Source organism: Hippopotamus amphibius, chromosome 7 (genome assembly GCF_030028045.1).
Source record: "Hippopotamus amphibius kiboko isolate mHipAmp2 chromosome 7, mHipAmp2.hap2, whole genome shotgun sequence".
NCBI lineage: Eukaryota > Metazoa > Chordata > Mammalia > Artiodactyla > Hippopotamidae > Hippopotamus > Hippopotamus amphibius.
The window spans coordinates 117,655,346-117,671,849 of NC_080192.1; the positions used below are offsets into that span (position 1 = coordinate 117,655,346).

The window sequence follows — 16,504 nt, forward strand, 5'->3', positions numbered from 1 at the left end:
AGATTAGCTGGGGGAAAGAATAGAACAAGAGAGCAGACAGACAAGGATGGACTCTACATTTGAGGGGTGGAGGAAGATATGGAACTCTATAAGGAACAAATGGAAAAAGAAAGAGAAGAGAAGCAGAATAGATTATGTCACTAATAATAAGAAAAGAGAGTTTAAAAATGAGAAGTTGAGAGCCGCCCCCGCTTCCCAAAAAAGCCCCCACCGTGTAGTGTTAGCATTCACTGTTCAAGGAAGGTAAGTCAACCATGAAGGTGAAGGGTGTCTGAGAAAACAGTTTAAGCCAATGAGGGCATGCAATTCAATGTATAAAAATAAAACTGTTGTCAAAAGCTCCAGGGTTTTGTTTTGTTTTTAAAAAGGTTTTTTTTTTTTTTTTTTTTTTAAATATCATGCTTAGTGTTGAAGAGGAGTCCACTTACAAGCTTCGTTATCTACACACATTAGTCAGAATGTTATGGCCTGGTGAATAGAAAGCTGAGAAACGTGAATTCTGGGTTCTAGTCCATACTCCATCCATTATTTTAGCTGTACAACCATTCAGTCATCTAATAGACTGAGAGATTACAATCAGGTTGGTAATTGCTATACCAAAGAAGACAAAAAGTACTTGGACAAATGATGTAGGCCTTTTGGGGCTCAGTTTCTTCACCTGTAAAATAATAGTAAATGGTTTTAAACCTCATAATTGATGTAGCACCCCTCACACAGTTCTGAATTGTCATAATGTTATTTGCTTCTAAAATATTTTTCTTTAAAAAGTATTATAAGTGCATATGTATGTTTATATATGTCTATGTACTTTTAATATACATTTAAAAATTCATTATATGATATACTTGATAAAAAATCTCTCCGTACACTGAGGCTGTCAAACCCTCAGCTAATGAGGTGTATGTAGTAGGACAGACCATACTAAATACACTTGGCTAGTGAGTACTGTGTACTTTCATCCAGTGAGAGCTCATGTATTCATCCTTTGGAGGCTTGAGCATATTTTGCAACATGTATTCATGTTTTGACACGCATTTTGTCACGTGTGTTCTCTGTCTTCTGGAACTGATTTTTCAGCCTTTTTTTTTTATTAATTTTTATTGGAGTATGGTTTCTTTACAATGTTGTGTTAGCCTCCACTGCACAACAGAATGAATCAGCCATACACATGCAGATATCCCCTCCCTTTTGGACTTCCCTCCATTTAGGTTACCACAGAGCATTAGGTAGAGTTCCTTGTGCTATTCAGTATGTTCGCATCAGTTGTCTATTTTATACATACTATCAACAATGTATATGTGTCAATCCCAGTCTCCCAATTCCTGCCACCCCATCCCCTTCCCCCTTTGTATCCATATATTTGTTCTCTACTGTTTGTGTCTCTATTTCTGCTTTGCAAATAAGATCATCTATACCATTTTTCTAGATTCCACATACATGTGTTATTATACAATATTTGCTTTTCTCTTTATGACCTCACTCTGTATGACACTCTCTAGGTCCATCCACGTCTCTACAAATGACCCAATTTCATTCCTTTTTATGACTGAGTAATATTCCATTGTATATATGCACCACATCTTATTCATCCATTCCTCTGTTGATGGACATTTAGGTTGCTCCCATGTCCTGGCTATTGTAAATAATGCTGATGTGAACATTGGGGTACATGTGTTTTTTTGAATTATGGTTTTCTCTGGGTATATGCCCAGTAGTGGGATTGTTGGGTCATATGGTAGTTCTATTTTTAGTTTTTTAAGGAATCTCCACACTGTTCTCCATAGTGGCTGTACCAATTTACATTCCCACCAACAGTGTATGAGGTTTCCCATTTCTCCACACCCTCTCCAGCATTTATTGTTTGTAGATTTTTTGATAATGGCCTTTCTGACCCGTGTGAGGTGATACCTCATTGTAGTTTTGATTTGCATTTCTCTAATTAGTGATGTTGAGCATCTTTTCATGTGTTTGTTGGCCATCTATATGTCTTCTTTAGAGAAATGTCTATTTAGGTCTTCCGCCCAATTTTTAGTTGGGTTGTTTGTTTTTTTGATATTGAGCTGTATGAGCGGCTTTTATATTTTGGAGATTAATCCTTTGTCAGCTGCTTCATTTACAAATATTTTCTCCCATTCTGAGGGTTGTCTTTTCGTCTTGTTTATGGTTCCTTTGCTGTGTAAAAGTTTTTAAGTTTAATTAGGTCTCATTTGTTGCCATTTTTTAAAGTAGGGAAGAGTTTTGACCCATAGTGAGTGACAAAGGAATGCAAGTAAGGACTATCATGCTGGTTATTAAAATGTAAGTTCTACAAAGACCAGTGGCCTAAGATGTCTCCAAAGAAATGGTCAAGGAAAAAGAAGGTAAAGATTATTGGGCATTTATTTATGAATTAGTAACCACCAAGTTACCTTCCTAAAGCATAGATAGTCTCACATTGTCAAAAGTGCCCATTTGTGTCCTTTAATACAGAAGGACTGTGTTCAGCAGACATTTATCAAGCTTGTACTGTGTGCCCTGTGCAGTGCTAGATGCTGGAGTTACTTTGATGAATAAGATAAGACATATCCCTCTTGGATTTTATCATTTGGTAGGAAAGATAAGAGTTAAACAAGGGACCCATAGGAGTTCAATTTTGCCCAAGCACTATGTTGAGTAAATGTTCTAACTACCATTGGTTCTTGGCAGAAAACATGTGAACTGCATCTTTTATCCCCACCTCTGCCTCTCCCTCCCTCTCTATATTCCCATACTCCAGGCTTCTTAACCATGGCTTAAGGGAAAAAAAGTGGAAATTTTGCAATTAAGTATCTGAATCTCCGGAAACATGTTAATAAGCAAGTATGGTGCACAGGGCTGAGAAAAAGGTTAGGAAGTCCAGGCTTGGGTCATAACATTCAAATCTGTATTTGCAAGCCAGACCATGTTCTTGAATACAAACCCACACTTTAAAAAAATTTTGTTTGTTTAATTAGATGAAACAATCCTACATTTTAATTACTTTGCTTTTTGTTTATAGGTTCAGGGGCAAGTTCATCCTACTCTTGAGTCTAGTGATGATGCTCTTCAGTATGTTGAAGAATTAATTTTGCAGTTATTAAATATGCTATGCCAAGCTCAGCCCCGAAGTGCTTCAGATGTAGAGGTATGATAAATTTTGCCTTGTATCTAACACGTGTGTTTATTGTAATGTCAGTGAAGGGGGAAAGAGTTTGCTTTTCAGTTCCACAAAATACATATGTGGTATTTTAAAAATGATGCCGGATTTATGTTAACTTTGTATTGAGTGTTTGATAGCGTGTATATGTTTTGCTGTCAAACTACTCTATTATTTGCTTTTAACCTAAAATGAACTTTTATTGGCCCTCTAAACACTACTCCTTGGTGCTAGAATGACAAATATACCTTTAAGAGTGGAATATGTCCAAGTGGTTTTTTTGTTTGTTTTTTAAAGACACCTATCACTTCAAAAACATTTCAGTTAATCCTTTGATCTTCAGTTGCTATGGTATTTTAGATAGGAAGTGAATCCCTTTCCACCAATTGGAAGGGAGGGAAACACCTAAACATATAGGAAGGCAGTTCTGTAATCTGCAAAGATGACATGGCTCCTGTCTTTTCAGGGCTTATAGATTAGGGGAGATACAAGTAGGTATGTGGGCAATAACATAGTGTGATATACTATGAGAAAAGGGTGTGTGGGAGACCATTAGAAGGGTAAGCTAGTAACACAGGCTTTGGGGCTTAAGGTTAGCTTCTCAGAAGAAGCGCCGTCTAAATTGAGTTCTTGAGGAGTCAAGGTTGAGAGGAGAAGAGAGAAGGTTTGAAGTACCGACTGTAGAAAATGGGAGATAGAGCTGGAAATATAAAATGAGTTTTCTGGCAGTGATGAAGAATCATTTGACTTTACAGACCTTGAGTGTATAGTGTACAAATCTTTACATTTCTGTGACATTTCTTTTGCAGTACTCTTGTGGGCACAAAAAAGATAGTTGAGTTGAATGGTATTTGACCTTGGATATATAATGGAAGAACAGTAGGGCAAGAGAATTGTGGATCTTGGTAATAGCAGTACTTTACAACCCTTTTCAGAACACAACACACTAGAATGTAATAATGAATTTGTGGTACACAGTGACTGGGGAGGAGATATATCTCTGTTTGACTCAGGCCCTGCTCTGTTCCTATGAGGGGTGAGGGATTGATATATAGCTATGTTCAGTAGGAAGCTCAGCTGAAAAGAGCATCAGAGAATCAAATTGGTTAAGGAAAAAAGTGAAATTTAAAAACAGCTGCTATTTGAGTGCTTGCTGTAATATCATACACTGGTCTAAACACTTCTTTATATTTCATTTAAAGTTTTTAATATCCCCATGAAGATGGTGCTGTCTTTTGCTTTAATAAAATATAAGGTCCAGAATATAAGGTCTTGTTCACTACCAAATCCCCAGCACCTCGGACATTGTCTGGCACAGAGGAGGCACTCAGAAAGTATATGTTGTGTGAATTAATGTGGAAACTGAAGCACAGAGAGGTTAAATAACTTGCCCATTGTTACAGCTAGTAAGTAGTGAAGCCAAGACTCAGAAAGCTTAAGCTTTCTGGGCATACATTCCACTAAACTATTCTGCCAGGTAGGAGAGTGGCAGATAGATTGGACAAACATGGAGGGAACAGTATTGGATTTCCCAATGAAAGATCAGAGAGCTGATAACACTAGAAAACCTGAATGATAGAAATAAAAGAATAGATTGGGATCAGAGACAGAGTTGTTAGAATTTAAGATTTCTAAAGTAACATAGTTACAAAAGCAGGATGTGGCCATATAGTGGTAGCTGAAATGAAGGTCCCTATGATGAAGTGTTCAAAGAATTAAGAGGTTAAAGTATTTTATGTGTTCTTAATGTAAACAATAAAGTCACACAGGATGATGGCAGTACTTTACCTGAGAGTGGAAGAGTGATATTCCAGAAGCAGCTTGGAGAATGGAAAAGATGCTAAATCCACCTTCATGTGGGTTTTGGGATAAGGGTAGTAACTGCTCTAGAAGTCTTTAGGAGGGATCCAGATTTCAGTTGAGGCAAAGAAAAATTAAGCAGCATTGAGTTACATAGGTTGTGGATGAAGAAAAGATTGTGTACTATGGAATAGTGATTCACTTTGATTTCTGAAGTAATTCAAAGTGGTTTATACATTTTTATCCCATTTTTCCATTGAATTATAAGTCAAATACCTTTTATTGATAGTTTTCTTTAGGCGCTTATTGCACTGGGCTTTCAGAGCAGATCTTAAATAGAAATGGTTGCCTGACTCTCCTCATTAACAACTACATTTGATCTTTTGGACCTCGATTAGGTTCTCCCATGGTGTTCATAAAATGCAGCGTCCAATCCTTTGCCTAGTGTATTAGAATGGAATTACAGATCTCATCATCATTCTGTTGTTGGTGTACTCCAGGTATTTGCTAGTTTGGTAACACTACAAACTCAAATTCAGCTTTTTCCAAGTATGTTGTACTATATACCTTTATTTATCTAATTTTCTTCTTCTCACTGATATAAAAACTAACATAATTTTCCAATATTGAAGGAGATCTCCATGAATTCTCAAAAATTACTTTTCCAATTAATAGTCAAATACCTTCTCTCTGTACCATTCCTGGAAGGGTATTTATTTAAGAATATGGAGATTAGAGACATTTAGATGAATATAGTAGTGTCTTTAGATTCTTTTATCAGGAAATAATTTTGTTTAATTTCTTTAATACATTTATAAGCTTTCTTTTAAAATAATAATGAATTTAGCAAGCCCTTCAAATAAATTTTGAGGTAAGAGATAATTTGTCAAAAACTTAATTTGAGGGCCATATAAAAAATGTGCTTTAAGAAATAGATCAATCTGATTTAGTGGAATATGTGAATTTTACTTCTAAAGAATACATTTTGATTACTTTAAAGTACAGGCATAATTCAAAGTAGGGTGGCAATTCTTGCTTAATATTCAGCCCCTAGGGGATTTGTTTCAATGAAAAACAAAAGTGATTTTTTAGTTGCCCTATAATTTTAGGAAAGTATATACTTCAAAAGTGCTTAAAAACTAATGGATTACATACATATCTATAACCTTGCTTATGCTAATTTAAAAGTTTTGATAAATCGTACTACAGATCATTACAAACTATGAACTATCATAGTTTGAATGAATGGGATTTTGTTTTACTTATGTAGCTAATGTTCACTAATCCATGCCACCAATATTTGAGTATCCATTATTTGTCAGGCAGTGTTCCAGATGAATAAGGAAGTATATATAAATGCCCTGGGAATGCAGAGAAGGGATATATATTATTTGGTCCTGTCTTTTTAAAATAGTGTTTTAAAGGAGTGTTTAAAAATTTCTCTAATCTGGTTTGTTCTCCCTCTCCTCATTTTCTGTATTTAATCTTTTTAAAAGTAGAAGTAAAACCAGTAGTATTTTCGTTTGTGATATGTCCCTGATAAAGTATATTTTTATTTAATTATTTTAAAAATTTTATCTTATTGAAGTATAATTGATTTGTAATATTGTGTTAATTTCTGCTGTACAGAAATTCAATTATACATATATATTCTTTTTCATATTTTCCATTGTGGTTTATTATGGGATATTGAATGTAATAGTTCCCTGTGCTATACATGGGGACCTTGTTCTTCCATAAGTATATTCTTTTAAATTTCTTAAGTCTTGTTCTTTCCTAGTTGTACTTGTTCTGTATTTCTCTCTGGATGACTAGACTGATTTCCATTTTTAATATCTTTTTATCCTGTTTCTTCCCTTTCTGGCCTGTGTGTCCTGTATTTAACCAACTTTCATTTCTTAGAACACTGGTACATTTTTCCTCTCATTAACTCAGGCTTTCTTGGACTGCTTTTTTTTTTTTCTCCATATATATATATATATTCTCTTCAGATTCTTTTCCCTGATAGGTTATTACATAATATTGAGTAGAGTTCCCTGTGCTATACAGTAGGTCCTTATTGGTTATCTATTTTATATACAGTAGTGTGTATATGTTAATCTGAGCCTCTTAATTTATCCCCACTCCCACCCCCTTTCCCCTTTGGTAACCATAAGTTTATTTTCTGTGTCTGAGTCTTTTTCTGTTCTGGAAATAAGTTCATTTGTGTCTTTTTTCTTTAGATTCCACATGTAAGTGATATCATGTGATATTTGTCTTTCTCACTTAGTATGATAATCTCTGAGTCCATCCATGTTGCTGCAGATGGAATTATTTCATTCTTTTTTGTGGCTGAGTAATATTCCATTGTGTGTGTGTGTGTGTGTGTGTGTGTGTGTGTGTGTGTGTGTGTGTGTGTGTGTGTGTATCATATATATACATATAACATCTTCTTTATCAATTCACCTGTCAGTGGACATTTAAGTTGCTTCCATGTCTTGGCTATTGTAAATAGTGCTGCAGTGAGCATTGGGGTGCATGTATCTTTTTGAATTACGGTTCTCTCTGGATATATGCCTAGGATAGAGATTACAGAATCATATGGTAGCTCTATTTTTAGTTTTTTGAGGAACTTCCATACTGTTCTCTACAATGGCTGCACTGTTATACATTCCCGCCAACAGTGTAGGAGGGTTTTTGCCCCCCACACTTTTTTTAGCATTTATTATTTGTAGACTTTTTGATGATGGCCATTCTGACTGGTGTGAGGTTCATACCTCATTGTAGTTTTGATTTGCATTTCTCTAGTAATTAGAGATGTGGAGCATCCATTAATGTGCCTTTCGGCCATCTGTATGTCTTCTTTGGAGAAATGTCTGTTTAGGTCTTCTGCCCATTTTTTGATTGGGTTGTTTGTTTTTTTCTTTGATATTGAGCTGGATGAGCTGTTTGTATATTTGGAAATTAATCCCTTGTTGGTCACATCATTTGCAAAAGTTTTCTCCCATTCTGTACATTGTCTTTTCGTTTTGTTTATGGTTTCCTTTGCTGTACAAAAGCTTTTAAGTTTAATTAGGTCCCACTTGTTTATTTTTGTTTTTATTTCGATTACTCTAGAAGGCAGATCCAAAAAGATATTGCTGCAATTTATGTCAAAGTGTGTCTTATCTATGTTTTCCTCTAGGAGTTTTATAGTATCTGGTCTTACATTTAGACCTTTAATCCATTTTGAATTTATTTTTTGTGTATGGTGTTAGAATATGTTCTAGTTTCATTCTTTTACATGTAGCTGTCCAGTTTTCCCAGCACCACTTATTGAAGAGACTGTCTTTTCTCCATTGTATATTTTTGCCTCCTTTGTCATAGATTAATTGACCATAGGTGAGTGGGTTTATTTCTGGGGTTTCTATCCTGTTCCATTGATCTATATTTCTGTTTTTGTGCCAGTATAATACTGTTGTGATAACTGTAGATTTGTAGTATAGTCTGAAGTCAGGGAGCCCGATTCCTCCAGATTCATTTTTCTTTCTCAAGATTTCTTTGGCTATTCAGGATCTTCTGTGTTTCCATACAAATTTTAAAATTTTTTGTTCTAGTTCTGTGAAAAATACCATTGGTAATTTGATTGCACTGAATCCTGTAGATTGCCTTGCGTAGTATGGTCATTTTGACAATATTGATTCATCCAATCCAAGGACACAGTGTATCTTTCCATCTGTTTGTGTCTTCTTCGATTTCTTTCATCAGTATCTTATAGTTTTCAAAGTACAGCTCTTTTGCCTCCTTAGGTAGGTTTATTCCTATGTATTTTATTCTTTTTGATGTGATGGTAAATGGGATTGTTTCCTTAATTTCTCATTATGATCTTTTGTTGTTAGTGTATAGAAATGCAACATATTTCTGTGTATTAATTTTGTATCCTGCAACTTTACTGAATTCATTGATAAGTTTTAGTAGTTTTCTGGTAGCATCTTTAGGATTTTCTGTGTATATTATGATCATCTACAAGCAGTGACAGTTTTACTTCTTTTTATCCAATTTCAATCCCTTTCATTTCTTTTTCCTTTGTCTTAGACTTTTTTTCCCTTTTGAGCTGTATCCTTAAATTTTGAAAGTTTGCTTTCCTTTTCTATTCATTTTTTTCTTTTATTTTCTTTCTTTTCCTTTGCATTCTAAAGAATCTTTGTAAATTCGAATAAGCTTGCCATTCACATTTAGATTTCCCAAGTGATTTCTCCATATTTTATACCTTTCTAGACAGAAAAAAAAAATTCTCCTACGCATTCTAAGCCTTTATTACTATTAATAGCACTTCAGAAATACCTCTGGGTCTGAATATTTGCACTGAAGTGCATATGTAGGAATTTTCATAGATCCTAAAATATTTGTATTGGAATTGATCTTCAAGATTATCTATTTAGGACTTCCTAGGTGGCACAGTGGGTAAAAATCTGCCTGCCAATGCAGGGGACACGGGTTCAATCCCTGCCCCAGGAAGATACCACATGCCGTGGAGCAACTAAGCCCGTGCGCAACAGCTGTTGCGCCTGTGCTCTAGAGCCTGTGAGCCACAACTATTGAGCCCATGTGCCACAACTACTGAAGCCCACATGCCTAGAGCCCATGCTCTGCGACAAGAGAGGCTAGCACAGTGAGAAGCCTGCGCACCACAATGAAGAGTAGCCCCTGCTCGTGCCGCAATTAGAGAAAGCCTGTGTGCAGCAACGAAGACCCAACACAGCCAATAAAATAAATAAATAAATTTATTAAAAAGAAAAGATTATCTATTTAGACACCTTTATTATGTAAAGGAAAAGACAAGTTTATGCTAATAAGAGAGCTGAATTGCAAACCTAGCTCTATATCTTTTATTTTTCCCAAAGCCACTAAATATCAAGCAAGGTGGAGTTTCTTAATTTAAAACAAAACTGTTAATCTTAAAAGTGGCAGAATAGACTTTATTAATTCATGAATCTTTCATTGATCATTTCTCCTTGGGCTTCTTTACCTTAAAATTTTTAAGAAAATTGTAAAGAGAAATTCTATTTTGCTCTAAAATTATAATTAAATTTGCCACTACAAGAGAGAAAGAGATAAAGTATTTCTTTCAGTCTGGCCTTTCCACATTCAGGGCATCTTTTTTGACCCTACTAGTCTTTCCCATGACCTTTGGTATTACCTCTCAAATATACAGTCCAGTAATACACTAATAAGTAAGTTTAAACTGTTTTCTTCATTATTATTTTTGCTTTCTTTCCTTCTCTTTTATCATTTCTGACTTTCTTTCCCCTTCTTTCTCAAAACAGTAGATAAACTTGAAGTTAGGTGGATAAAATTGAGATGGGACGGGATTGCTATTCTGTTTTCTTTCTCTTCTACCTCAACTCCTGCCTACAGTTTGCCTCTGTAATTCTACTGATAATTTTTTTTCAAAGATGTATGTTAAATATATTTAGAATTGTTAGATTGAGTTCAGCTTCTGTTCTATTCTGTTGCTTTCTATCACCACTGTACACGAGTGCTTTTTAGACTCTAGGTCATCACCCCTTATGCCCAACTAACATTTTTATAAATGAATAGGAAAAATCAGTGCATTGCCTATAATATTAGAAGGTTTTGTTTTATGAAACTTTGTTCCATTTTACTATGTATGCAGTGTATAAGGATGTAATGTAAAATGCATTAAGAAGTTATTATTTCTTACTATGCATTGACGTCCCCCCCCAAAAAACTGCTAGTAAGCCATAGGGCTGTACTATTATAAGGTTTGTAATCATGGTTATACCTAGTCAGTTAACCATGGGTTAAACCCATCAATATGAAATTTTTAATTGGGAATCATGGTAAAGTAGTCCTACATCTCTTGTCATTTTTGGATTAGCAAGTCTACAGTATTGACTTGGGAAAAAAGGAAAAGAATTCTTGTTTTGGATGTTCTTTTCCACCCTTTTCCTCCTTCCTTTTTTAGTCCTTGTTTACCTGCTGAACTCCCCCGGTATTTTGGACCTTTTATTGCCTTTATCATATGAGGGTATAGAATCCTAGCAAATAGCTTTTCAACTAGATAATTGAAGAAGTTTTTAAACTCCGTTTTTAACTGCAATAATTTCTTTCATTAGAATTTAAATGCTTACTTCATGTATTTGGCTGCTGACTTAGCCTTGAATATAGATGAATAGAAAATTTATTAAACTTGAATGGGTGAAACTATTCTCAATTTATAACTTTGTTCTTAACATGTTCTGGAGTCAGTGTGTCCTTCCCCACCAAGAATATCACATAGCAATCTCTGTTTCATTTTCTATTTTAATAGCAACTGAGAAAACTTTTATTTTACATTTATAATCAGAAGTGATATTTAATTTTACCTAGTAGTTTTTACATATTACTAACTAAATATGGAGCAATTCAAAATACATGTTAAAATTATGTGGTAGCGACCTCTACTGGTTTTAATTATGTTATCTTGAAAGTGGATTTTAAGAACTTCAGAACATGAAAGTTCCTTTTGTTTGAAGTGAATTATATTAGTTTATTAAAGTCGGGAAATTCAACTTTTACAATAACATGAGTTTTTTCACTTTCAGTGGAAATTCTAACCAGATAACTGAAATATCTTGATAAAAATTAATGACCTGTGGAAGACTCAAACTCTAATGATAAGCTACAGTGTATTAAAGTTGCTGTTACTAATGTAAACCCTTGATTTCCATGATTTATAAATAGTTTTGAAGTACCTTTGCATGATGGATAAAGGAAAAACTTCTTAGAAGTTTCAAGTGCAAAATGCTATTTTAGGTTGTAGTTGGTGTTGAAAGAAAGGACAAATGAGAATTGGATTTAGATATTTGGTTTTTGAGCTTAGATCTTGTTCCTTGAAATTTTATATACGTAATGTTTTAAATAACGTCTACTCATTCTTGTCATTAGCTTTATCACATTGAAGCTGAAATTCAGAATGTGATTTCCCCCCTAGTTAATAGAAGGAACGTTTAGTCTCTTAATTGCCTAATTAAGAAACTAGTGCATTGGCAGTTATAGTTTTCTCTTAGCTTAGGTATGTTTGTAGTATAAATTATACCACATGTGAAAAGCCTGCTTTTGGTATTCTTTGATTTTAAAAGTAAATTGTAAGTGAAGAGCACTATTTAATATATTTGTTGCTTAGTTGTTATTTTCCTATTTTCCAAGGAACGTGTTCAAAAAAGTTTCCCTCATCCAATTGATAAGTGGGCAATAGCTGATGCCCAATCGGCTAGTGAAAAGAGGAAGCGAAGAAACCCTTTATCTCTCCCAGTAGAAAAAATTCATCCTTTGTTAAAGGTAAAGCTGAAATACTGCCTTCTTGCCTTTTAAAAGCAAAATGAAACCCACGATTTTCAAACACAAAGAGTATATTTTATGCATAATAGTGACATTCTCTCATTTTAATTTTTTCAGGAATTTATGTCATGGGGAGGGATGATATAATAGGAAAGTATAAATTGGATGACATGATTTAAAATAATTTCATATCAACAGTAATATTCAAGCAAATTGAAAGGACTAAGAAAAGTTATAATTGTGGATTTTGTTCATCCCAGGTGTTACTAGAACCTCAAAGAGAATTTGTGAAACTCCTTTTTTTGTTGGCTAGACCTAAGTGTCCCATTAAATCCTTCAGATCTTAATCCTTCACTAAGTTAGATGTGTAGGGACCTCTGTAAGACTGTTATAGGACTATGTATAATCTTTGAACAAAAATTGCATAAAGATCACCTAACACTAGCTAGTTCTACTTGTCATTCATATTAGTCAGTCAATCAGTTGAATCCAGAACTAATAGAAAAAGTAACTGCTGGAAACTCTAATAATGTGATTTCTATTTTATTTAATACAATGAACAAACTATTGATTAACTCTCACATCAAAAATATAAGTATTATAATAATTAAAACCTTAATAATACTTCTGATATCAATAATTTTGTATGTACTACAACATAAGCAAAATGCTAACGCTTGCATACATTACCTCTAAGTTTTATTATTCAACAGAGTTAATTATTATCATCTTCACTTTGTAGATGATGTAACTGAGGCAGAAAGAGATTAAGTAACTTCTAGTCCAAGTTCACAGGGCTCTAAGTGATAGTGTTAGGAAATTCAAGTCTGTTTGATCTTGTACAAGATTTAAGGCTGAACACTCACATGACTAAGACTATCAAAAGGTTACGTTTGTCCTTTGTTGTTTGAATAGAAATATCTGCCTGTATCTTACTAACTGGTCTGAGAAAGTTAGTGCAAGTTATAGAAAATCACTAAGCTATTAGTTGTTGCGCTTCTTTATAATTCTCTTTTCATGATTTTTATAGCCATACATTGAATTATATTCTAAGAGAATTAAAAAATTGAGGTATATGCATGCTGTATTAATGATTCTATATGTTACTTTTTATGGTCTAATTGTGAATATTGTTTCAATTTATTAATATATCCATATCACTATAAACAATAGATTTAACACATTCTTAAAGGTAAATGCAACCTGTTCCCAACTTATAAGTAAACTTTTTTTTTTTTTAAGTTTAGCTGATTTACAATGTTATATTAGTTTTAGGTGAACAATATAGTGATTCAATATTTTTATAGATTATGCTCCATTTAAAGTTATTATAAAACATATAAGTAACCTTATTGTTTTGAAGGGTTTTTTTTTTCCCTTAATTGGATTGTTTAGAAAATGGATTTTATTTTCCTATAGGAATTGGTCAGCACCACAACAGCCCATACTCTCTTTGAAGTCTAATAATAGGACTATTTAATGTGCCCTTAATAACCACTGTTGTTTAGCAGGACATAGCATGAATTTTTTTCCATAGAAACAGCCTGAGTACCAGAAATGTACCACTAGAGTTTTAGGAAGCCCAGGTTCCTTTGGATAGAAGGATAGGGTTATAAGAATAGTAGATATTCCCAGATACCAATAATATATTAACTCTTGTTCTGCATAAAGAAAAAAACCCTCATTTGTCATTGTTAATTGTAGGTATTCTGAATTAGGTAACAATAGCCTTTTTCCCCTCCCCTGGACTTGGGCTTCCCTTTCTGGTTTAGGGATTATCTGTTTAGTTATCTGTACTTCTTGAGTATTTTACAAGATCATAGGTAATTTTGCCTTGCCTTTTCTTAGCTTACATTTTCAGATAGCAATATGTACATTATTCATAGATAAACCACTTAGCATTAAATGCTGTAGATAATCACAGGCCTCAGTAAAAGTTAAGCTAAACTGTATACATATTTTAAAAAATCAGTGTGTCAGATTTATAATAAATAATTTTAAACATGCTTTTCTTTTCATTTTTCAGGAGGTCCTAGGTTATAAAATTGACCATCAAGTTTCTGTTTACATAGTAGCAGTATTAGAATACATTTCTGCAGACATTTTAAAGCTGGTGGGGAATTATGTGCGAAATATACGACATTATGAAATTACAAAACAAGATATTAAAGTGGCAATGTGTGCTGATAAGGTAGGATACTGATCTATATGTTTTGTTCTTAAATTTTTATTTGTGATTTACTAAGTGCTAACATACTTCTCAGACAGACTAAAGTTGTGTATTGTCTGTTAGGGCATACTTTTAGTAATCTAATGGCAAGAACTCCAGATATCACTTTATGTAAATAAAGTATTATATATACAGTATTAAAATGTGTTTAAATATGTCAGGTAGCTTTTCTTTTATGTGTTGCTGCATGTAGGGTTAATAACAGTAATAATCTCTTATTAGTGAATTTCTTAAATTTTTACTTGGATTGAAAGACTTAAAAAATTATGGATTTTGGAAAACATATGGAATATTATGGATTATTTGAAAACAATTTTTGAAAATGTAAAAATACCAGACTCTTGAAGTTTTATTTCAGTGCCTAGCTTTGTTTAGATACTGCTTGTATGGTTTTACTATGATAATGTTAAGAGCAAACATTTATTAAAGTTAAGCATATATGCAACTTATCTCATTTGGTCCTTATGATATCCCTCTAAGGTAGATGCTTTCATCTACATTTTGTAAAAGGGAAACTGAAGTTCAGAGAGATAAAGAAATTGGTCCAGAATTTTCTGAGAAGTTTCAAAGCCTAGACTTGAATGCCAGATTTGAGTCTAAGTCATTGCACTATACTGCCTCAGTATTTTTATTTTATAAAAATGACTTTTCAGAAAAGAAAATATTTTCTAATGAAGCATTTCATTCCCTTTTTTCCAGCTATTACTGATTTGGAGTATTCTTTCTGCTTGCTGAATCCACTTAAATATAGTTTAGTATATTTGTTCTTTCAGAATGTGAAGATCACCTGATCTGAAGAATTTCAAATGTTTTTATTTTTTTAAATGAATGAGTATTTGATTTTAAAATAGTTAATTTTTCAATGAATGTAAAAAATTTGATACTTTTAAATGAATCAATAAATAAAATATTTCTGAGTATGTAGTATGTGCTTACACAGAGAAGAGATGTAAGAGAATTATAAAACAAGGCTGTAGATTTGATGAAGGGTACTTATATTTGTGAAACAAGCAGAAGGAAATACAAGATAAAATATTATTTTATTGCATTATAGGGATAGTGATGTTGAAGTTCACAGGAGGGAAAAGATGAGGTTTAGCAAGAGTAGTAATAGTAGACTTCTTGGGAAAAAACAGGACTTATTTTGATCAATCACCAACAAATGTAGGAATTATTCAAATATGAATTATGTGAAGCCCTGGAATGAAGTGATGATGCCAAGGGTATGAAACAGAGGAACTTAAGAGAGAAATCCAAGACAAGATTTGGAAACAATTTAGGAGTAATAGGTTAACAAGAGAGACAGACAGACAGATAGATACTAGTATTGACAGAACTTGGAAGATGCCGTTTGTGATACCTGATGTAGAATTTTGTCTTAGAGAAGCTATTGGAGGGGGCAGTGGCATTATATCTAAGAAGAGGTAATTGTGTGTCTGCTTATTATCATTGAAGAACTGTATTCAAATAACAGCTTAGAGTGCTTTATTTCAAATTTGATAATAGGTTCCTATTTTATTATACTTTTTTATATCTCTGACTTTGTAGGTGTTGATGGATATGTTTCATCAAGATGTAGAAGATATAAATATATTATCTTTAACTGACGAGGAGCCTTCCACCTCAGGAGAGCAAACTTATTATGATTTGGTAAAAGCATTTATGGCAGAAATTCGACAATACATAAGGGAACTTAATTTAATTATAAAAGTTTTTAGAGAGCCCTTCGTCTCCAATTCAAAATTGTTTTCAGCTAATGTAAGTATCATTGTATAAATGTATATCATTGCATATGTTGTTAATTTTACACGAACACTCAAATTTGAATTTGTATAGTTCATGATTGCTAATTGGTCCATTTTTTAAAGGTTGTGGGATTTAATTCATCGTGACTATGATCACAAAGTTGCTACAACAGTTTTGATGAATTAAACATCAGAAATTAAAAGACAAAATCTGAACTAGACTGATTGTGTAAGAACAAATGAATTCACAGAATCTTCTATACGCTCCAAAGA

At 33.4% G+C, this 16,504-nt stretch overlaps 1 protein-coding gene across 3 annotated transcripts in view; it reads left to right on the forward strand.

The window, feature by feature from the left end:
- SOS1 (SOS Ras/Rac guanine nucleotide exchange factor 1) overlaps window positions 1-16,504 on the forward strand; it is a 125,350-nt gene that overhangs the window by 44,437 nt on the left and 64,409 nt on the right. For 2 of the 3 annotated variants that reach the window (XM_057740692.1, XM_057740693.1), the window contains exons 2-5: window positions 3,017-3,142; window positions 12,125-12,256; window positions 14,283-14,447; window positions 16,035-16,244. In XM_057740692.1, the coding sequence (XP_057596675.1) occupies window positions 3,017-3,142; window positions 12,125-12,256; window positions 14,283-14,447; window positions 16,035-16,244 (633 nt within the window). The remainder of the gene's footprint in view (window positions 1-3,016; window positions 3,143-12,124; window positions 12,257-14,282; window positions 14,448-16,034; window positions 16,245-16,504) is intronic. The other variant, XM_057740694.1, reaches the window with a different exon arrangement.